Source organism: Symsagittifera roscoffensis, chromosome 9, assembly GCF_963678635.1.
Source record: "Symsagittifera roscoffensis chromosome 9, txSymRosc1.1, whole genome shotgun sequence".
In the NCBI taxonomy this organism is placed as follows: Eukaryota; Metazoa; Xenacoelomorpha; order Acoela; family Convolutidae; genus Symsagittifera; species Symsagittifera roscoffensis.
Window position 1 is genome coordinate 19,296,530 of NC_087070.1, and position 24,676 is coordinate 19,321,205.

The 24,676-nt window shown below is 36.3% G+C and overlaps 2 protein-coding genes across 6 annotated transcripts in view; one reads left to right on the forward strand and one right to left on the reverse strand.

Annotated features, from left to right (window-relative positions):
• LOC134853875 (plasma membrane calcium-transporting ATPase 2-like) overlaps positions 1-10,840 on the reverse strand; it is a 66,573-nt gene extending 55,733 nt beyond the window's left edge. For all 4 annotated transcript variants that reach the window (XM_063869827.1, XM_063869828.1, XM_063869830.1 and 1 more), the window contains exons 1-2: positions 10,615-10,840; positions 10,167-10,367 (exon numbers count right to left, since the gene is read on the reverse strand). In XM_063869827.1, the coding sequence (XP_063725897.1) occupies positions 10,167-10,367; positions 10,615-10,789 (376 nt within the window). In that variant the 5' untranslated portion in view covers positions 10,790-10,840. The remainder of the gene's footprint in view (positions 1-10,166; positions 10,368-10,614) is intronic.
• Positions 1-24,676, forward strand: part of LOC134853949 (uncharacterized) — a 231,074-nt gene that overhangs the window by 141,423 nt on the left and 64,975 nt on the right. The gene's annotated exons all lie outside the window — the stretch shown is intronic.

A 24,676-nucleotide genomic window follows, 5' to 3' on the forward strand; every position in this document is an offset into this window, starting at 1 on the left:
ACTGGAACACACTTTTTATAGAAAAATGAACAAAAAAAAAACAAGAAACCAAAAAATAAGTCCAGAAAACGTTAAATTTTTTGCAGTAATGCTTCGAATTTTTTCGTAGTTTTTGATGGCATTAATGGCAATAACAACTCAAAAAAAAGAATTTTACTTGCGTAAAAATTAGTTTTCAGGGCTTCAATTAGGCCTTAATAAGCTATTGACCCTGCTCGCTCGCTTTATTCGTTCGGAATTAGACCAAAAATCAAAAAAATTCAAACGTGTTTTTCTAGACACTACAATTATCACGACTAAAAAAACTTCAAATGTTATATCACTCGACCAATCAAATTACTATTTGTGCTACCTCGTTTTGCTTGGAAAATCTCAAAAAAAAAGAAAAAACTAAAACATACCCGAAAACAAAGTTCCTCCCCATTTTACAAATTGACAAAACAAAAACACTAAAACCTACCCGATGACAAACTTCCTCCCGTTTTTCAAAAGTGATCAAATTTTGGCCTTCAATTAGTAAATATAGCCAACAGACAGTTGGAAGAGAGCCAATGCAAGCAAGAAAACAAAAAAAAATACCGCCTTGTTTTCAATTTTCGAGAAAAAAAATACCGACTTGTTTTCGATTTTCAATAAAAAAATAAAAGACCTTTAAATCTCTTGGCATTTCAAGAGCAATTTATGATTGAATCTTTTTTCACAATATTAAACCAATTTGATCAATACTGGAACAATAGGTAAAACTTAAGATTCACTGGGAAATCGGATAATTAAACATTAAACTCCATTTTCAAAATTGAAAGTCGATCACGTTTTCGTTGGACCTGAAAAACCTCAAACATTAGAGCACGAAAAAGTAATTTTGAGCCTGAACAAAATTTGAGACTTTTCATCAAAAAAAATCATCGCGACCTCTACAAGAATCTGAAATATGTTCATCGACTCTTAAAAACAACAGAAATCCCTTAGTTAAACTTCGTAGTTGGTTCGAAATTAGGCTTAAAAATGAATTCCGACTTTTTGCAAGAAGTGATCATTTTTCAAGAAAAAACCGATCACCGAAAGCAATAAACAATTCGATTGAAAATTAAACTTCCAAAAAAGTTTGAGTCTGAAAAATCACTCTGTTCACGCCAGCCGATACACAGCAATTCATTGCGCATCAAATTTAGGACGCAAACCCTAATTTGATTTGTGAGCGTGATCAATTTTAGATCTTTCGGTTCAATGTGAAGACAAAAGAATAGAGGGCACATGGATAGGGTGAATGGGGAGAGAATGGCGTTTAGAGAAAAAGGGGATGCAATTTGGCTTCTCAGCTGCACAAAAGAGGGTGACAATCTGGCCTAAATGACCAGAGGCCTCGCTTAATGGCCGCATTCAACTAAAAACGAATACTTTCTAAATTAGATTAAAGGAACTGATTCTTTATTTATAATGCATAACTGAAGATACTAAATCATGAAAAAAATTGCGCAGAAAAAAAAACAAAAAAAATGCATGAAAGAAGATCAGGCTTAGTTGCTTATACGCACTGATTCTGGAATTCGGTTTGAACTGATGTCGGTATAGTTAGATACCATCGGTTTATTTGCGCGTTAAGACTGGACTTTGGGCTCTATTTAAAACAGTCAGGACCAAGAGGCGTCTGAAAGGAGTTTGACAGCTTGACGGGTTTATTGAGTTGGTAATGGAGCAGCGTGAAGTCTTTTGTGAGTGACTTACTCATTCAGGCACCATTTCTTACTCTTAAATTCGCTCAAGCCACGTGGGACCCCTAGCAACAGTAAAACGGTTACCCGGTTCACAAATTAAATGTCACAATCATTGCCCATAAAAATGGGAGATTTAATAGTTTTCTGAAAGCATTACTAATCAACTTAACAGTCGTTTCATTTTCCAAAGAAATCTCATTTTTTCCCCAAAAATGTAACCTGGAAATTGAGAACTTTTAGACCCCAATTTTTAACTCAACTATGAGCCCAAAAATCTACACCCTAAGCTAAACACTCAATGGTACTAGAGCCCGCCTTTATTTCCCCCGTTTGTTTGCATTGAGTAAGTCATAACTGGCCGACCATTCCCAAAAGGTATTTCCCTTGAGACTTGAAAAAGGCAGTGTTTTCAGTGTTCGTCTAATAAGCCAATTTTATACTTTTTCTCTCGTCTGTGTATCGCATTCTGTTGTCTGGCTTTTTTTGGGTCTTAACTAGTAAATAAATTGGGCTTCGTCATACTCCGATCGGCGGATTAGAAGAAAGAGAAAAAGAAAACATGTTTCAGCTGAACTAGACTTGTAATCAGTAAAGCGAATAGTACCATCAATACTATACCACGTAACGCACTACGTAACATACCATTCCTTGCATCACTACGCCATCCGTGCATTACGTAGTATATTTATATTATATATATACACTTTATTTTCAGCCAAGCTAAGCTGAAAGGACTGTTGTTCTAAGCGAGGGAAGGAAAACATCGGGAAAAGAGAAAACAAATAGAAGAGAAAAATAAGAAAAGAAAAGAGCATCAACAAAACAATTTGTTGTTCTCAATTTTGATCAAAGTAAGCAAACAGAAAAGGCGAACTGATAGATCGAGTACATAGCCACACCACACGTGCACGACAACAGAGCACCAATTTCTCCTTTTTTGTACTAGGGAGGTACAGAAAGGCAAGAAACAAGAGAGGGGAATGAAATAAAAGGTTACGTAATATAACGGGGAGGTATGGAATAAAAAGGGAAAAGCGTCAAGACACACCATGGTGCACTGTTAGCTCGCTTTGTTAACCAAATTGATATTGCCTCTAATTACAACAACCGTCTCAGCCACTTCTAAGCCGACAGGTCACTTGACCAAAAATCAAAACAGTATAGCTTAGAGAGCATCTGGTAGCTTAAGCAGCAGTTTAAATCAACGAGGAACCGGAAAACATCGACACTTTCACAAACGGTCACCCAAATAATTGATATTGATTTTCATCCATCGGAAAGGTCGATATGAAATATGCTGAGCCCATAAAACATCAATTCAAAACAATTCAGGTCATCAAATATTTTTGTTGAAATAATTGAGAAAATTGTTATTTGAGTTCTGTTGACGGAAGATGGAAACTCATTTTGACCAATGAAAAGAAAAATATCTCACATAGAAAACAGCATCGACGTCTCTTAATTACTACCCACGGTAATTTTCAAGTATGCTTGAGTTTTTAGTGATAAGTTTTTCTTAATATATGTTTAAAAACTATCCCTAAAAGCATCATAAAATTCTTTGTTTTATCTCGAATTTACAGGCAAATAAATTTTAAGTAGAAGAATCCCTTTTTGAGAAAATACCAAAATTCAGATAACATAATTTCACGGCTTCTAAAACGCGGAAGCTCACTTTCCAAGGCAAGGAAGCTGCGCAAATTGTGACAAGGGTCCTATTAAGCAAAACTAAGGAAGCAACTGTTTTTGCTTGAACAACGTTGCAATTTCAATGGCAATAGAAATTTTCGTACCATTTGCGTTCGTTCTTTCTAATGCCTCAAGTATTAGGCAGTCAAAATAAAACTAAACAACTGTAATTGATAAAGGTCAAATTAATTTTTTCCTTATACAAACCTATCAAGCAGGAACTCAGTTCTTAAAACTTGAAAATTTAAAAAACTGCACAAATATCACTAGCTTGATTCCATTATCTCGAGGGGGAGGCGGATTTTCAATTTCAATTTTTTGCGTTTTGTTCCACCAAACTGATTTTCGAAGCATAAACTGTATAAATACCCCTTTTTTGCTTAAAGAATTTCTGCCCCTCAGGCGAAAAATGGCCAAAATACCGATTTGAAAAATAATCAGTTCGCTTTGATTTTAAAAAAAGTTATAACAGACCAAAGACTAATTTAAGTCTATATTAGCTTTGGGAAATAGATTGACAAGGTTGGTCTGCCGAGATTGGACGCTGTAAAAACGTACCAAAGAGAAAAACATAGCTAACTGACAGTCGGAAAAGAGTAATGAACGCAAGGAGACTGGAAAAAAACGACTTGTTTTTTCAAAAATCTTCAACTTTTGAATTTCGAAGAAAAAATCAGATGGCCTTAAAGCTCTTTGAATTTGTAGAACAATTTATGATGGACACTTTTCTTATTAAAACTAACCCAATTTGAGAAAACTAAATGGATCAATAGGTAAAACTTTTATTTCGCTGAGAAATCTGATAGATAATTTCCATTTTCGATTTTGCCTTCCTTTTAACAATAGAAATGCACTGAACTTAAAAAGAAATCACAAGTCAAACCGCGAAGAACCAAAACTTAAGAACTTTTCCTGAAAAAACAAAAAAAATCACCAAGATCTAAATAAGATTACTCACTACCTTCATTACTCTTAATACTCTCTGGATCTTCAGGGGGTCGAATACTTTTAGGAAGGGGACGTCCGACCCCTATACCTTAATCCGCGACTGAGCTCGCCGTTATCTAACTAAGTGTTAAATAGAATGGCGAGGGGGTCGAACCCCTGAGGGGTGACCGCCTATATCCACCCCTGCTATCATTTTAACAGATGGGAACCTAAATCTGAAACTTAAACTTAAAAATTTCGTTTTCGATGCCATTTAAACTAGATTTAGCACTCAGCAAGATCAAGACTGAACACGTGTTATCGAATTTATCTGTTGACTTAGTGTGTCAATCAAAATAGCCAGCAACTGCAATTTGTGCAAAATTAAGAGCTTCAAGCAATGACATAAAGTCGTATTTAAAGAAATCTTCCCTGTTTCAATCTAATGAATGACACATCAAGAAAACAGTGATTTTATATCATCGAAACAATTTATTAAAAAATCAACTACCCAAGCATTCGTATAGTTTTTCCAATCATTCACTATGGTCTATAGTACTTGAGGCATGTTTTTTAACTACTAGTACTGTTTTGGTGTTTTTGCTTGCGGGGAGATATAGCTTATTTGGCGATAACAGGGCAGAAGGCGAATTGAACCTTTGGGGGTTTTTTGAGCGATTTCGAGTACTTCAAAAGCGGCAGTCAATTTGAAGAACTCGTTAAATAAAATCACGCAAGCCACCAAATAGTTACGGCTTTTTAAAATTACAAAATCTTTGATTTTCAAGAAAAATACACGTCACCTCAAAGTTCTTTAAACTTGGAGAATCTCTTATGATTGGCACTATTGAAAACTGATTAGAAAACTGATCAAAACTCAAATTTTCCGCTAGAAAATCTAGAACCTAAAATCAGCTTTCGAAATTGAAAGCCATTCTATATTAATGAATTTTGTCTATTGCAAGGCAAACCGTAATATAATTGTTCCGACTTTAGAAGAAAACGGAAAATTTATGCTCGGTGTGGTTTCTTTTATTCAGTCAATTTTAGCCGATCGAAATAATTGTTTTCGACAAATTTTTCTATACTCCCTTGAAGATATCTGATTTTGAAATACTTTTGAAGATGTCTTACTGAGTTCAACGGTAAAAAGATATTTTACCTCCGATGATTTTTTTGTAAAGTTCTGGGGGTTCGAAAATTGCCAAATTGGCCATGTTCTGGACTAAATTATGCGCATTTTGAAGAATTTATTCATATTGCTTAGAGCATAACGCGAATTAATTATGCGTGGCGAATTATCCCGCACAACAACATCGTTCCAAATTGAATTGAGGCTAGCTAATCAGATCGGTCTAATTAATTTTGTAAGACTCAACATTTCACACTGATATTGTTCAAAACTTATAGGGTTTCACTATTTTTTCCCAAAAACTATTCGATAAGAATTAAGGGACAGTCGGAACATTCAGGGCTTTGCCCTGATATACGAGCAGTCTTGTTTCCAATTAGTAAATGATTTCACTTACACTGAAATAGAAATCAGAACAAACCGCAAAAGAAAAATCAAATTTGAGCGTCGACATTAAGACTTCTGAACTAAAAAAAAGCATCTGAAACACATACACTTTGACCATGGATGATTAACAAAACAGAGTCAGAGCACACTTCTGCACGACTGGCAATAAAAAAAACAGTTTTCAGGCTTAAAAAATGACGAAAAAGTTCCACAATTGCTATTTTTCACATAAATAAACTTTTTCTACGGATGGCATCATCAATCAATTCTCTGAAAAAAATTTTAATAAAAAATTATTTGACAAACTCAAAGCAGTCAAAAAAAGAGTTACAAAAAGGCGAAGCTTAGCTTCGCACCACTTGCAATACAACAAAAAAATTTGAAAAAATTTAAATGTTGAAAAAAACTTGGTGAGCCAAAACTTTCGGATGTCTCGATAAAAAAAACAACTAGGGGCCAAGCTAAAGCTTGAGGTACGTGCTTGATATCGAATGAAATTGCTATCCTCATGCGGCTCGAAAAATGTGATTTCAAAAATTTAACTTAGCCCAAAACCTTGGTTGTTTCTCTACTAATTTTTAGATAATCAATTTTCCCAAGGATATAACATTTTCTTGCAAAAAATTAAAGAGTCGCCGCTTCTATAGGAAAGATTATCAAGCTTTTTAAAACCTGATCATTCGATGAAACATATACTATCAGATTTGGCAGGATAGTTAGCGAGAAAAGTCCAATAACACGGTCTAACCAAAAATTTGACAATTCCGAGAATCAAAGCTTTTTGTGTAAGAAAATTATGCAGAAACGCCATGCAGCAGGCATTCAAGCAACCTGCAATTTCCACTGAATCCAATATCTCAGATTTGGGAGGAATTTTCGAGAAAAGTCGAAACTTTCGAGAAAAAAACGTCACAACATCAAAAATTTGCGCGTACTCGCATAAGCAAATGAGCTTCCTGAAAATCGTCTTGAGAATTGAACCCAAAATCTCAGGTATGGCAGGATAGTTTTCGAGAATATTCATAAACTCAAAAAAATTGCTGACAGAGCAAGAGCCACGCGTCTAGTTCATGACTCGCTTTAGACTGATAAATATAATGGCTAACTTAACACAGAGGCAAAGCTGCGCTTCGCAAATGCTAGCGAGTAGTGAATTAAGAAAAAGTAGAATTAGGTCTCTAAAGAGCAAAACGTTTGCTATGTGTCGGAATCGAACCTGCGACCTCAAAAGTTGGAGTCTCGCCTTCTTACATCTGCTCCAAGTGCCCTTGAAAGATTGCTATCCTTCGCCAACAATGATGCAGCTATAGCTGCAAATAAATTGCCAATGCTAAGCAGCAAAAACGCCCCCAAGGATAAATGACTAACGCTAAGTGCGGCGTAGAAACTTCGACTAGTAGATTAGTAAACTCACGGCCTTTCCATCTGTGCCACGGTTGCTTAACGATAGGTAAACACTAGCCACAAGTAAAGCAGATAATATATTATAGCAGAAGTCGCACTATATTAGCACGTAAATTTGCGAGTTAGATTGGAAAAAAGTGGAGGCACTGGCTAGTGTAATCAGATCTACAGTTCGGGCAGCATGAACAACATGAAGGCAACCAAAAATTACCCGTAAGGATTTGACGGCGACTGAAAAAAAAACAAAAGGAGAAATTTGTGGGCTAAAACCGAAATGAACGCGTTGGCATCTGGCGAAACCGAAAGATAGCAAAACGGAAAGAAAATAGACCAACGCACAACAATAACAAACCACATGGCATTTGAGTTAGTTCAAATTGTGAGTTCCGGTTTTCAAAGGGAGTGATGTACATCAAGGAGAGAAGAGCGAAATTTTGTGAGGAATAGCCGAGACCGGTTGTCAGCTCAATGTATATTAAAATCAATTTTTGAAATGGCAATCAGAAAAGAAAAAAATCGAAGCATTACGCTTTGTCACAGTCTAGGTTCCAGTTTGAAGCATTATCGTAGCGCAATCATCCATTTTAAAAGCTAAGCTTTAATACAGACGAAAATGAGCTTCGCACCATTTGCGATAAAAAAGAATGGTGACGTACAAAAGATGATGTTCTCAAACAAAAAATGGAAAAATTATTAAATTCTGTTGAAGAAAAATCCAATTGCAATTTTTATAGAAATCAATTAGAAAAAAAATCGAAAACAAAGAAGGTTCGGGTTTAAAAAAAAAACTTAAAAATAAGCCTTAATTATTTCGAAACTTAACATTATTCAACCAAATAACCTACATCACTTACAGGAAAACTTGCTAAAAACTGAAATCACAATGAAACACAGAGGCGAAGCTGAGCTTTTCACCACTGGCGATACAATAAATACAGGGTTAAAACAGCATGAAGCTCAACAACCAGCAAAAATTACTTCCAACTATGTTACATTTGAAACAAATGATCACGAAAAACTAAGTATTTTTAAGATGTCCCAATGGTGTTGAACTTGCTCATTCATAAATTAGGCACCAGGGTCTTATCGATTTCATAAATAATACCGTAAATTGTAGGAAACAAGCTATATGGTAAAAACAAATCCGACGGAATTAAAGCCGGCAGCCAACAAGCTGAAATTAAACGAAATGTTTCGGCAAAAAACTGATAAAAAACCATGTACTATCCATATATTATCCATGAGCTCCATTTATGTCTTGAAGGCAAGGTGTTATATACACTTCGAAAACTAAACCGATAGCTTAATTGACAACAATAAAGCCGAAAAACCATCCGCCAAAAAATGAAAATATCGAAATTCTATAATTATACATGCAAGAAGATATATCAAAATGTATGAAGATTTTTCTGAAAAAAAAACATGCCCAGACAGAAGAATGCGATGAAAAGTTATCATTGGAAGAAAACATTGGAAGAAAAAAGCATTGGAAGAAAACTTATCAAACATTAACGAAACCAAAAATTCTGAGCAAAAACCTTTCAAGCTGAAAAAAGTTTCAAAAAAATTTGAACCTAATACAAAGTTTGAACTTACCTTCTCCCCCAAAACACTCACAAAACATATTTATCATCAGCAGGTGCAACCCGATGCCACTAATGCAATATTGAAAAAGGCCGAAACCTTTCAAGCAAGAAAAAAAAACAATAAAAAATCTGAACTTAATTGAAACTAACAAAAGCTTCTCAAAACACAGACACGCACAGAGAAAAAATTTTCTATCAAACGGCTCAATATGAGACAACTAACCCGATATAAAATCGGCCGAAACCTATTAAGCCTAAAAGGAAAAAAATCTAATAAATCGAGATGGAAAAATTACAACCAACAAAAAACGCAAATATCGAAAAGGAAGGATATTTAAAAAACATTTCCTGAGTATTTATGATTTAAAAAAATTTTGACACGGAAATTGGCCAAGCCTAAAATACACGAGGCACGAAAATTTATTGTAAAAAAACTTACTTAACTTTTTTCTAACCGAAAGTTTAGGTGTATAAAAACCAGGAAACGGTGAACTGTAATTTCCTTTGAAAAAAAGTAAATAATTAGACCTTGTTATACTATTGAAAAAAAATAGCATAACAGCCGAATTACACACTGAAAAAGCTTGTGAAAAGCTGAAACTAAGCCGGCAAATAATAAATTAAAAACAACGAAGCTGAAAAATCAAAAAAAAAACTTTTAAAATATTTTTGATTGCGAAATTATCGGAAAAACACTTATTAAGGGATTAATAGATCAAAAGCCAAAGATATGATGAAAAAGTCGAAGTCAGTCTACCAAAATATGAACTTGAGCGAAAGAAAATTCATATTTTTTGGAGAAAAACGAAACAAGAACAGCCAATTAGGTGCAAGTAGCCCAGAAAGTTCCACGCGAATTTAATAAGTAGATATAAATAAAACATGAGAAAATCAAAAACTTTTGATTTACTTTTTCCTTGTTTAAGTTTTATTTGGTGAGAGGATTGTCAATTGGTTGAAAATAAATGAAGTGATCGGAACATGAACGAACAAAACACGAACTAAAAAATTAGAAATTCAATTCGCTCATTAACATATAAAAAGCTATTTAAATCTTGAAAAAAATGGCAGGTAAATTGATGCTTCAGATGACTGAAATCATTTGTCTAACCTTCTGTTTTAAACAATCCTTCAGTCCAAAAATTTTAATCTGAATGAATTTATTCAAGCTAAAACTGTTCTTTTCGAGGTCGCTGATTTCGACTCGCAAAACCCGTGTCTAAAAAAAACTTATTAACATAAAACGCAGTAGTTTTTGACCAATGAAACTGCTCAAGACCACCAATATTGCCAACAATTGGACATTACTATACTATACGTACTCACCCTGCTCATCTGGGTCGTGTGGTACGACAAGAGCTAGCACAAGGGAGAAGATGGAAGCGCAGATGAGGATGATTAGGGTAAGGTCTTGGCAGGCCTCCCAGCACAGCTGCAGAAAGGATTTGGGTTTCTTCGGAGGAATGACGTTGCCACCAAATTGTCGCTCGCGTTTCGCTATGTCTTCACTATCAGAAGTACATAGACCTTAAAAAACATCCCAGCTATTGGAAAACTGAAAACGATTGCTTTGTGAATGGACCTCGTCTCCATTGTTTTTTTTCGAAGGCACACAGATGCGCTTCGTTTACCCGCTTTAGATGAACTTTTTTCCAGAACCTGATCAAAGATTTGTCAAGAAAAGCAAGGTTTGTATAATGCAATTTTACAAGAAAAGAAATCCATCTCAGAGATTTTTCGAAAAATCATGAAAAACAATCTTAATGAAGTTAACCTTTTGAAGCATCGACGCCAAGAGACCTTGCTAGTCCAATTGCTCCGCCATAGGTATCGGTTATTTTCGACAAGCTTTCTGCATTTCTATCCTTCATAAGGTCACATAAGGCTTCCACTGAGACTGGAAAAACATCCTCTGTAGCCACACCCTTTTCCGGGTCTCTAGACGTCATCTCTGCTTTTCTGTGTTATGCTACATTGATCGCAGATATTATACTCATAAAGCTCTGAAACGACAATTCGAGGCAGTTGTTTCCTAGAAAACAAAAAAAAAATACGTTCTATTAAGGCTATGCTTCAAAAAAATTCAAGACTTCTGAGGAAAACTTGAAAAATAGATGGTTACTAGATTGATATACGTAACCCTACAGAAAATCAGGTTTGTAATAGTAATAACAATGATAATAAGGAAAAATGATATTGTGCATTGAGTACAGGGGTTTGGTAAAACCCTTTTATTGATATTGATATAAAAGTTTTTCAATGGAAGTTTAGGTCTTCTCTGAGTAGTCGTTGAAGAGGTTGGTCAACTGACAGGCACAGATCCAGAAATCGGAATCAACTTTGGCTCCCTTTGATGGTTAATATGGGTTTTGCGGGCGTTTTTTTGAGAAGACGGATTGAAAGTAGTGATTGGATAGCTCAGCCTTAGCGAGACCGGGTATTTAAACTTCTTGCTCACGGTAGATTTCCGAAGGGACGCCTTCCTTGAACAGTTTTTTTGTGAATGTATTGATAATTTTGCAGAGATAATTTTAGATTAGTTTGAGTTTCCACTTATTAAGTTTTCAAGCTTGATTAAGTCTTGGATCTATTTTCATCCTGCATGGTGTTAAATTTCTTTATCAGATTTGAGAATCCGGATGAAAATCCCGAGTTTTTAAAAACCCATATTCAACCATGACAAATATTCAAAAACAACAAAAGCAAAATACAGTCCAAATCAGTCAGCCTGCATGCACAATATGTGGATTGTACAGTTGCTCGTAACGATATGTTTGCCAACAAACGTTGGACAATTTTTATGATGCATATGATATCCGGCTCCGGCAATTAACTATTCCGGAAATTCTAGTTTCATCTTTGAGAGACACATGCCCCATCATTTTTGATCAATTTGTGCAAATGCCTTTACAGCCTCAATCACAGTAAATTCAACGGGAGAGGGAAATTTTTTTTAGTTAGTACGCTGGGTGGGGAGCTGTAATGGGAAGATTTTTTTTGAGAAGTTGAAATAACTACTGTATGTTAATAAAACTTTCATCTGATAAACCAATTTGACACAAGGGTAGATCTGTAAAAACATCTCAACTGAATCAACCACCTTTTAACTTTTGCGAAACTCTTAACTTATGCAATTTAGTTACCAAATTATAACATAGATAATAGATTAACTGTATACGATGGGAACTGTCTCCAACCACCTTTCTATTTTCCAACCACCTGACTATAATAGTTGGACCAACAGACGAACGAGAGAAACTAGTTGATGCGCAAAAACCGTTGAATAATCTAAACAAAAATAACGGCTAAACGTATAATTTGAAAACAATATTGACGATTGTCCTTTTCATGGTGGGGGAAGATTGAAACTTTAATAAAGTTTATGGAAGAAATAGACGAAAAGAAAAAGAAGAAAATAGCTGCAACGAGTGGTAGCCAACGCCAAATACCGCAAACAATCTGGTTTTTGAATCGGATTGAGCTTTTTTTTCATTCTCAGTTTTCGCGCGTTAATTGAAAATTAGAAGTCAAAACTCAGAGCAGTCGGATAGACAATCGCTAGAAATATTCTTGAAAACCCGATCTTGAGTCCAAATGCTATTCGCAACTTTCCTGCATAAATAGCTTGAGTAGAGTTGTCTGTGTTCCTGACAGTTAAATCCAAGATTTGTCGCTGGAAGTCAGAGAGAAGAGTTTCAAGTTCAAGTAAACATTATCCTGATCGATTGGTGAGGTTTCACAATCAATCGACCTGATGGTCCAATAACTTCAGTATTACAAAAACTCCGTGAGTATTAAAGGTCTTGAATCTTATTCAAATGACATAATGCATTACTGGAACTAATTTCAGAGTTGTGGTCTAGATGTCGCGAGTTTCTGAATTTTCTTACATGAGTGTATTTTGTTAGGAATTTTGAAAAGTAAATTCAAACGTTTTCGCTCATCCTAGCATAGTTAAATAATTTCAGGTTGAAAGAATTTAAAGGGCAGTCGTGATGGCGATTATTAAATGGCTATTCTGATTGGAGCAAGCTCTCTACATCATTCCCTCGAGAAAAGAAGAAACATCAAAGAACGTTTTCGTCTATCCAAACACGTTATCACGAAGCCTGGTTACAATCTTCACCCCAACACGAAAGACAAAAGCAAAATTGTCCAAAATCGAGCAACGCTTATCCCTGAATCAGTAAAACTAATCTTGCGGCATGATATTGTGAACAACTCCATAACTCACTCCCCCACAGACCCCCCCCCCCCCCCCAGAACATCACTTACTGCAAAGAAACTGGTAGCAGAGATCCTGAAATTAGATAGGGATATGGGAATTGTTTTTTGTGTCAGGAGGGGAGCAATTGACGTATACAAGCAGTTAAAAGCGACAGGGATCCCAGTTTTGCATTTTGTGAACAAGCTGATCTCAAAAAGGAAAAGAACAAGAGGAAAAGAAAACTGTGAGAAGCTACAGCAATCTCCATCTAGATCCTTATCTGGAAATAAAGACCCTGACTATCGTAAGGAAACATGGTAACGACTTAAAAGGAAAATCAGAAAGAAGCAAAGTCCGTCTCCACAGAAAAAAGAAAAAAAATAAGCGAAGAGAAGAAAATAAGTGAGTTTGTTGTTAAATTCTCATTTTTGTGACGAACCTAATGATTTAGTTCCTTGGCCCTGAAGAAAAATGAAATTGATAATTCTTAATCATGGTAAGGAACTGTAAAACGTGTAAAGAAGGTATCCTTACAAATGAGAAGGCCTTTTCCTGTGTCTCGTGTAAATCACAAATGAACATGACTCCTGAAAGTACTGCTCTGTCAACTACTGCTATGAATGGAACGAAGGAAATAGGATTAAATGCAATGCTGCTACGCAATGCTTTTGTGGAAAACAATAAACAACAATGAACGGCTCATGTACGGTTGCTGAACCATTGCGAATGCCAACGAAATGATCGAGATGGTTGACGTTGGTGGTAAAATGAAAAACATGGAGACGAGACTCACTAATTTAGTTAAACCAAAAATCGAAAATACTACGAAGACAACAAACAAAAAAGTTGAACGAAGGTCCGCTGCCGTAGTCGCCCCAGAAAAATTCACGGGGAGAATGCAAGGGAAAGTAGAACATTAAGCAGATTACAGAATAAATCACACATCGGTCAAAGTTTCAGATTACAGGGGATCCTACCAAAACCAAAGGAGAAACTCTGGTCCCTACAATCGATGAAGTAACTGAAACACTGAGCCAAATCGTAGTAACACCAAAAGTGCTAAAGTTCAAACTCCTACGAAAGCTTAACGCAGAAAGGAAAAACCTAAACGCCACTAGTAACGGTTTCCAGCGAACATGAAGCAAGACTTACGCTTGCGAAAGTTTTTGAACGAGTGTACATCGTGCCTGCTTTATCAAATGAAGATGCTATCAAAGAAATTAAAAATCCTGAAAAGAAGAAGGGAGATTCTGGATGAAAGCTCAAGATAAGGAACTTGGAGGTGTTTAACGATGGGGTGAAAGTTGAATTTGCTAATAGAGTTGTTATCTTGACTAGGTTTCTTGAACATCTTGCAGCTGAACACAAGAAGCCTCGTTAACATTGAAAGAAGAAGGAATTTCGCAAATGCAGTAATTGCCTCCGATTATAACGTTATATGTTAATGTCAAACTTGGCTAAATAAAAACATTGATGAATCAAAACTTCTGCTAAATAAGTATGACATCTACAGAAATGAAAGAGAAATGTTGGACAAAAAAATCACAAGGAGGAAGCCTAATGGCTATCAAAAATACTATTATATCAGGAAAATTAATTTAGATTTTTCCAGATTCATGCGTCTCAAGTAAAATTAATCTAAACGATTCAGAATTTATCATGTTCGCCTTTTATAATCCACCAGAAGATGGTAAATACCGTTACACTATCAATGACTTCCAGAAACTTGTGAAAAGCAATCCCAAATAAAAACCTGCCCTGATCTGTGTTGATCTAAATTTTCCTGAGGCAAATTGGAAAGCATCAGAAAGCACAAATGAGGATGAAGTTTTGATAATTGAGTGGTTTGAAGTTGAGCTCTTCAGTCAAGCCATTGATTACCCGGCGGCTTACTCTCAGAGCACTCTGGATCTAGCTTTCTTTCGTAACTGCTTTCTAACTGCGGAAAAGGACGAAAACTTTACAAAAATTTATGATTGCACTTTTCACGAAGCTTCTCATCTGTCGTTAGAGTGCCCGGTGACCGAATGCCAGCCAGTGTTGCAAAATTTCAGAAGCTTCGTAAAAGCAGATGGATTGAATGATTACCTACTGAAAACTCCGTTCGAGCATATCTGTTACACTAATATCAACAAAAAGTATAATGAGCTACACCAGCATCTCGACAAAGCAATTGAGATGAATGTTCCAAGAAGAACAAGGCACAGACAACGTCTTCCTCCTTGGATATCTAACTTCACATCAAATTTAATAAAGAAACTGAACACACAGAGAATTCGATTCATAGAAAAGCTGACTAACTATAGAAAACAACAAGTAACAAAACTGGAAAATTTAGATACAGAATCGTCGGAACAAGGCAGGGAAATCTACCATAACAAACTGTTTCACTTCAGAAATTCTGATCCAGTCTATGATCAATTCTGATTAGGGTCAACCTCAGTGTACCATTTTCAACAAACAGGTCGATATGCTGAACGAGTTCTTCCATTCAGCGTTCACTCCAAAAAAGACATCCAGTATAAAAAAAGTGGAAGCTGGAAATCCAACATTAACAAATTTAAACATCTCTAAAACGATAATTCACCTCATCCTCGCAAGATGTTAAAAAAGGTCGTGGTCCAAACGGTTTTCCACCTGCCTTCTTCCAAAAGACGTCCCGTAAAATATGCGAAATTCTACACAAATTGATTAAGAGCAAAAAGAGAGTCCGTAAGATTTCCGACAATTTGAGGTTGCTGCTGTAACTCCAATCCACAAAAAAAAGAGACCGACGAAGAGTAGAAAACTACCAACCAGTCTCACTCCTAGACATCGATAGCGAAATTCTTGAAAAAATCTATATACATTACACTCAATGAACACTTCTGTCGTTACTTGACACCCCACCACATGGATTTGTGAAAAAAAAAACAGATCCGTTCTGATGAATATGTTGTTATTTCTGCAGAAAAAAATGAAGCACTAGGCAGCGATCCAAATTCAGAAATTGTTGTGTTTTACACCGATTTTTCGAAAGCGTTCGAAAAAGTACCTCAACTCGAACTAGTGAAAAACTTACAAAAACAGGAGAAGGAGGCTGTCTGCTTGAAATCATAATAGATTACTTAAACAACAGAAAAAAATTCATCAGAGTGGACAATACGAGCTCATGAGTTCTAGATGGTACTAGCGGTGTACATCAAGATTCACTCTTGGGACCTTTTTTGTTTTGTATCTTCCTTAACGACCTGCCTGATGTCCTGAAATTCTCTGATCCTTTTGTCTTTGCAGACAATTTCAAACTTCTAGCAAGTACAGGATGACCTAGATCAAGTTGAAATTTGGGTCAAAGAGATTAAGATGGAGTTAGCAAGGGACGAATGTGCCAAAGTTATGTTCAGAGGAAAGGAACGAAGTTACAAGCTGATGAGTGCAAAATTGGATAAATCTAAAACCTTAAAAGACCTCGGCATCTATGTAGCAGAAGACCTAATAAGGAAAGCGCACATTGATGAACGACTGAAGAAAGCGAAGAAAACACTCTACATGATCAGAAGGAATGTAGTTGTGAACGTAAGAATCTTCATAAAGCTTGGTCTGTACAAATCGCTCATTCTGCCGATCTGTTAGATGGATTCTCGAGTGTATCTGCCTCCCGAGCAGAACTCCAGTCTCTTGAAAGTTTTGAAAAAAAGTTTGCAAGAAGGATAACAGTTATCAAGGGATCGTGCTATGTGAATCAGTTACGACTTCTGAATTTACTGCCACTTCCATTGTTCATTCAAACGAGTGGTGTTTTGTTCCTCGCAAAGGTTATAACCGCAAATGACGAGATAATTAGTTTAACTTAGCGTCAAGACATCCAAAAAGGAAACACGGAAGTTTTTAAGCATTACGAGACGAGGACTGAAAAGGCCAGAGGTGAATTTGTCTTCAGAACTTGCCGGCTTGTTAATCGAATCGAAAAATACATCGTCATCAGAAAACCTATCGAATTAAGAAATAGATTGATCAAACTCATGTGGAAATTTGTTGACGAACGACTCTCAGAAACAAATGTCTGCACGTGGCAACTCGCTTGCGATTGCAACAGATGCAGAAATATTTGGACATTATTTTAATATTTTACAACTGGGACCATGCGCCCTTCAGCTAGCTGTAAATCCTCAACAACAACAACAACAACAACAACAAGAACAACAACAGCAGTAGCAGCAGCAACAGCAACAACAACAATGATTAGGATTTTTGACTACTTCGAACGTTTTTGCTCATTAAGCATCATCAAGATTTTTTTAAAAAAAGATTACAAAATGATTTATGTATATTTTATCTTAGTACGTTGAGATAAGGTCACTTTTAAGTTAAATTGTCTAAAACAGATTAAGCACACACACTGACCAGCCGATAACAATAAATACTGAACGTTGTCAACGTTAATTTCGATGACGTTCGCATGCTTTAGATTTTACAGAGACCTAGTCTCTGGGCGTGCCTATTTCTATCCAGAAGGGGGAGATGCTTTTTTGGTGGTAGCCGTTAAGCTGTAACGATTCCAAGTTCCCTGATATAAGCAAACGACGAATTGGCTTTGACCAATCAGGGTGCAAACGCACAAGGCAGAGTGTCTCTGGCCCTCGATCCAATCGGTATAGAGCCTACCAGCCTTGACCTTATATGTAATTTAGGTGAACGATGGTTACCTTGTGTTGCTATGGTGCTCCTAGGCAGAGATTGCAATATATTGAATGATCAGATATTGAATATTGAGACGATTGAGAGATACTGAAGGCTAGATTTTGATATTGATTTCGAATTATTTGTAAAATATTTAGAAGATGATGAAAAAATATTTTGCATCATGACTCCAATTTTCAAATTTTTTAAAACACATGCATATAAAACAAATGATAATAAAATTCAAGATCACTAAATGGACTCAAGTCAAGTTTTAGGGATAACAAACAAAAACAAACAATTATATCGAAAAAATTAAATAATTTTAATTATTCATTCATATTGAGCTTTCAAACTTTGACTTTTTTAGTGATATCGAATTTCAATCGCATTTGAAATTGATATTGATATTGAATGGAAGATGTTGGTATTGAGCTCAATATATTAACATTGTATTGAAATCCCTGCTCCTAGGTGTTTTTACGACTTCATGACAACGGGATCAAACCTACTTGACCTAATTTAGGGCTAAATTTCCATCCTGAGTATCATTCGCCCAGAATTTTACAGCAAAGATAATAAAAAAAGTCCATATAGACGACTGGCTGAGACAGTTATTTTAAGTCTAATTGTTTTCATCGACTTGACCTAGTCAATTGATTTTCGGGCTGCTTAAAAGTCAACATCATGTTACAGCTTTTAAGCTGTCAGCCAAACGCATATTTCTTAGTTTTCCTTACATAAAAAAATAAAAAAATAGCTGCCACTCGGATCACCAAACACTGTGATTATTTCTAAAAATAGAGCTACAACCGTAATCAAATGTAATTTTAGTTACAGTTTTATAACAGACCCATTAAAAGAATCTGTTCAGGTTAGAGTGTAGGTAAAGTACCCATTGACGACTGATTGTCGTTAATAACCTTACTTCTATTCGTTTTTCACCGTTTCAACCTAGCCAATCGATTTTTCTGTCTGTTTAAGGGCTAACCTTCGTGTCGCCGCGTTTAGCCATCAGCGAAACTAATTTTGTTTGGCGTCAGCTTACATGCAAAAATAACCTCATAACTGGTTTGACCTTTTTTCTTGCAATCGGTTGTTCTGTGTTTCGGAACATTTTTTTTTGTCAAAATGGCCTTTTTTTTGTATTTCTCAAAATTGTTCCAGTTCAAACTAATCGTTAATTATCTAAAAAACTGTAACATTCTGAGCTTTTTTGACTCCAATTTCGACATTAACGCATTTATCGTTATTTTTGACGTGCGTCGGAAGGCGTGCCATCCGGGGGAATGGAGCTTACTCCCCCGACAGCCCCATCAATCCCCCCATGAACGCATGACTCCGGTTTATCATCAGTATTCTTTTATTAACTTACAAAGCACAACAGAAACAAAATTTACCTACGTTAGCTCAACTCAGTGCGTGTCCTAAGTAGCATTATACTAAATCTTCACTGCCTTCTCAAAATTTTCAAAAAAATATGCACCATAAAGAGTGTCCTGAATAAAACTGTTTTACTGACTACTTATCTCATTCAACCATAAAGTTTCTTTTTGCTTTTGCTTCTTCAAAAAGATTTGGGACGTGGCACGGACATTCACCCATTAAACCCATTGAAATTTACTTGGAGTTTCTCACCAAGTATAATAGGTGGTCTTGATCAGATTCAAGTGTCTGCTGAGCCACATTTTGCTCAGCTGCGCAGGATTCGCTATTGATATCTCATGTTCGTTCGTCCTTTAGTGGATTCAAGCCATCTTACTGCTATCATAGCGCTGATCACCAATATTGACACATTCTGGGCCTGGTCGGGTAATCCCATGAAAAATAATTCTCCAGCTTCCCACACCAAGACTAAGTGTGTTCTCTTGGGGAACCAGAACGTCTGCGCCAGTCAGTGACAAAGGTACTCCCCATAAGTCAACAGAACATTCCTCCAGGTCCGGTATCACGAGGCTACTAGCAGTGGCTCTGTTTCCATCATCACTTGATGCGTCTCGTACTTTTCGTCATTTTTGGGGAAGTGGTTTGGCATTGCTCCACTCGCTTTCTTCTTCTGGAAGTCACTGACATTTCCATCGCTCATCTTCACGAAGTATTGCCCTACTATCCCTTTCAACTCGTCTCTAGATCTCTCCGGGACTTTCCAACGGATCTTCGTCAAGCATTCGAAGAATCTGTCAGACATCTTTGCAGGTCGCACATATTTGGGTACTGAAAAAAGCTGATCGATCAACCTGTGCTGCGTCCTTGCACTCACTACAACCATGTGTGTGGGATACCGGCTGCTGCAAAGTGATGCAGAACTAGATACCACAAGGTATTATGAGCCAACGGCTTTGTGTCGCTATGTTTCAGACTCATTTCATTTTCGAGATTTTCTTGCCAACCTCCAATCTTTTGTCGGTCTGTAACGATTCCGGGAATGCATCCACACTCAAGGTTGTTACTAGTTCATGTGCCCTTAAATTCATTCCGATGACTAAATGATCATTTTGGCCTTCACTCATTGCGTGATTAACGAAAATTTCAAAAATACAGCTCACAGAGGACTTGCTACGTCTTGACTTAAGCTTTCGTATAATAGCCGTGCTAATCCCAGGAATGTTAGTCGCTTCTCCTAACGAGTCTTTTTGTTCCATGTCCTATGATGAGTGAGGTTACGAAAAGATTTTGACGACAGTGCACAAGTCCAAAAAGAACTCATGCGGGTCAAGACTCAATTCTTGTAAAATTGAAAAAACTTAGTCTCTGAGAATTTCTATGAACGATTCAGCTAGGGTTAATCACTGAGTCTGCACAGTCTGGGCATGAAGTTGATTCCGCTTAAATTCTTAATTAATAATAATAGTCCAAATTATAAAAACAACTTAGCCAACACACATAATAACAATCAACAAAAAGAACAACAAACCCAATAGGTGATAGCGATCTCTCATATCAGTATCGAATTACTGCTGTAAATTTATCAAATCTCAGCCTTGTTTGAAATCGAGCAAATTTTCAGAAAGGTTTCCTAAAATCTATTGTTCTTCTCTAAACCTCTATGTTTTCCCAGATTGCCCGAGCTGTCTTAATAAGTAGCTCAAGCAACCACACAACCAAATAATAATCAAAAAATTGTTCGAGTACTTTGATGAGCTCGATTTAGAATCCAAAGTTGATCGCGAAACACCGGTTCAACTCGTCTACTTACTCCTAATATATACGCGCCGAAGGTGATCAGCCTTGTATTTCAATTCTGAATGGGTGTTTGGTGTACCTAAGTCTTACTTTTTGTTCCAAAGAGGGCGCCGGCTGGCATCAAAATGACTCGACACAAAAAAAAACTTGCTCGGGATGGTTCTCTAAGAATTTGATAATTAGGATGTTTATTAAAGAACTCAAATGATTCCGGAGGGTTACTTCGGCGGGTTTCCCAAAATCCACAAAATCAGTGTTTTCGCCGCGAAAAATTCTAGGATTGCACTTTTTTTTGCTTAAACCAATTCAGTTGAGTGGGTCCATGTCTTTTACGTGATGAAATTGAAATTTCATGATAATTTCTTCCGCTCGGAGGATTCTTTAATTTTGGACCCTCCAAATTGACAATTTAGTTTTTTTCCAAACCTCTTAACCTAAAAAAAGGATCAAGAAGTTGAGAAAAAGCGTCGGATTATAAAGATCAAAATTAGTCCGATCAATTAGTCCGATCATTTCAGTATTCTCTGAGAAATCTACAAAAACATGTTTTCTAAATTGGCTTTCTTTCACTAGCTATATAAATTTTTAGAAATTTTTTTCACAATTCTTGTTGAAAGTGCTTAAACCTAATTGAACCGACTGCAGTAACCTATACAGTACTGTAAAAATGCAAAAAAAAATGGACGAATTTGGGTTTAGAAACCAAAAGTAGTTCAAAAACTCTCGATTCTTTACCCTCCAATTTTTTACTCTTCTGATTTTAAAGTCTCAATCTTTGTCTACAGAGCTACTCGGATGGTTGGTTCAAAATTGTTGTTATAATGGACCTCGGTTTCTAAGCTCGTCTTAACACAGAAACTTTTTATTGCATTTTCTCGAAAATCTTCAAATTTTGATCTTCGAAACATATTAACGAAATTCAAAAAATCGCAAAAAAAATTAGTCGAAAAAAACTATTCTTTCAATTTTTCTTTATTTCTTTCTCGGCGCAGATTCTTTTATTATAGGGATTGAATTGTATAGTAGTTCACTGCAAAGATGCTTTCAGTTGTTTGGAAAAAATTAAGATATCCATAGATTTCGAAACAGTTGAGTCGAAAATTGGTACTTTTCGACAAAATTTGGGACATTCGGGTCTAGTGTGGGGTTAGGTGAAATATAACACGGGTAATAACTTATTGCTAGCAGTTTTTGATTTAACTATACTCTGATTTTGACCAAAATATCCATATTAAGGCCCTTAACACTAAAACTTGGTTTCTGCTTTTTCTGTACGGCACCACTGTACGGCATCTGTAAATTCATTTTTTGACTTCGGCAACCTACTGTATGGCCCATGATATAACCCGTTGGCATTAAAACACGTACATGGCCGTCTTCTGCTCGAGGTTGCGTACTGATTGTTTCAAAAATCGCTTTCGTAAGAGTGCTTTTATTGTAAAATTAGTGCTTTCTATTACTGTAAATTTGGAGATATTGGCCCAACCCTTTTACTGATGTCTGTTAGTGTTAAATTTGGAGATATTGACCCAACGCTTCCAGTACTGCCCTAGGACGCTTCTATAGTAGGCACAAACAGATATGCCATAGGTCGCCAGGGCTTTATAACCTATTCCTCCAGTCTGTATGCACTTTGAAATTTCATCTTTATTGAAATCGACCTTGAATTTTCATCTTTATTGGAATCGACCCTAGCCCTGAATGAGTTTGTAGTTTTTGTGCATTTCAATTTAGGTTAGTTCAGGTGCGAATTGAACAACACTGTCGATGTTGGGACAAATCCAAGGTATACAAACTGGTTTACATAATCAGTTGTCGCGAAAAACTTGAGCTTGACATAGTCAAATCGAATTTTTAAAAACTATCATTCGCTCCAAAAAACAAGATAAAACTTTAGGATATGAGCGACTGGCACGTGTCTTAAATAGGCCCGTCCAGAAGCGCAAATAAGGCATTACACGGAGACGGAGCAGAGAAAAAGTACCTTTTGACGACTGGATGACATCAGTTAACCTAACTCTACTTGTTTTTCACCATCTCGACCTAGCCAGTTGATTTTTAGATTCCAATTTTTTCAGGTACGTTTATTAACTAACCTTCATATTGCCAATTTTAGTCCATCAGCGAAGTAAATTTTATTCAGCGTCTGCTTTTATGCAAAAATAACCTCATAACGGGACGACTGTTTTTCTTGCAATCGGCTGTTCTGTGTGTTGAAGCTTGTTTTTTTGTCAGAATGGCCCATTTCGTATTTCTCAGAAACGTTTTAGTCCAAACCAAATTGTTAATTATTTGAAAATTTGGAACTTTCGGAGCTTCCTTTTGACTTCAGTTTCGACATTAACTTTTTATTTTTGGCGTGCGCCGGAAGATTAGCTGTGCCATCCGGGGAAATGGCACTAACTCACCGGAGAGCCCCATCAATGTCCCCATTGAACGCATATGTCCGGTTTATCATCATAATTCTACTATAAAAATTACAAACCACATCAGAAACTAAAGTTTATCTACGTTAACTCAACTCAGCGCGTGTCCCTAATGGCATCATACTACATCTTCACAGAGGACTTGCTACGTCTTGACTTAAGCTTTCGTATAATAGCCGTGCTAATCCCAGGAATGTTAGTCGCTTCTCCTAACGAGTCCTTTTGTTCCATGTCCTATGATGAGTGAGGTTACGAAAAGATTTTGACGACAGTGCACAAGTCCAAAAAGAACTCATGCGGGTCAAGACTCAATTCTTGTAAAATTGAAAAAACGTAGTCTCTGAGAATTTCTATGAACGATTCAGCTAGGGTTAATCACTGAGTCTGCACAGTCTGGGCATGAAGTTGATTCCGCTTAAATTCTTAATTAATAATAATAGTCCAAATTATAAAAACAACTTAGCCAACACACATAATAACAATCAACAAAAAGAACAACAAACCCAATAGGTGATAGCGATCTCTCATATCAGTATCGAATTACTGCTGTAAATTTATCAAATCTCAGCCTTGTTTGAAATCGAGCAAATTTTCAGAAAGGTTTCCTAAAATCTATTGTTCTTCTCTAAACCTCTATGTTTTCCCAGATTGCCCGAGCTGTCTTAATAAGTAGCTCAAGCAACCACACAACCAAATAATAATCAAAAAATTGTTCGAGTACTTTGATGAGCTCGATTTAGAATCCAAAGTTGATCGCGAAACACCGGTTCAACTCGTCTACTTACTCCTAATATATACGCGCCGAAGGTGATCAGCCTTGTATTTCAATTCTGAATGGGTGTTTGGTGTACCTAAGTTTTACTTTTTGTTCCAAAGAGGTCGCCGGCTGGCATCAAAATGACTCGACACAAAAAAAAACTTACTCGGGATGGTTCTCTAAGAATTTGATAATTAGGATGTTTATTAAAGAACTCAAATGATTCCGGAGGGTTACTTCGGCGGGTTTCCCAAAATCCACAAAATCAGTGTTTTCGCCGCGAAAAATTTTAGGATTGCACTTTTTTTTTGCTTAAACCAATTCAGTTGAGCGGGTCCATGTCTTTTACGTGATGAAATTGAAATTTCATGATAATTTCTTCCGCTCGGAGGATTCTTTAATTTTGGACCCTCCAAATTGACAATTTAGTTTTTTTCCAAACCTCTTAACCTAAAAAAAGGATCAAAAAGTTGAGAAAAAGCGTCGGATTATAAAGATCAAAATTAGTCCGATCAATTAGTCCGATCAATTCAGTATTCTCTGAGAAATCTACAAAAACATGTTTTCTAAATTGGCTTTCTTTCACTAGCTATATAAATTTTTA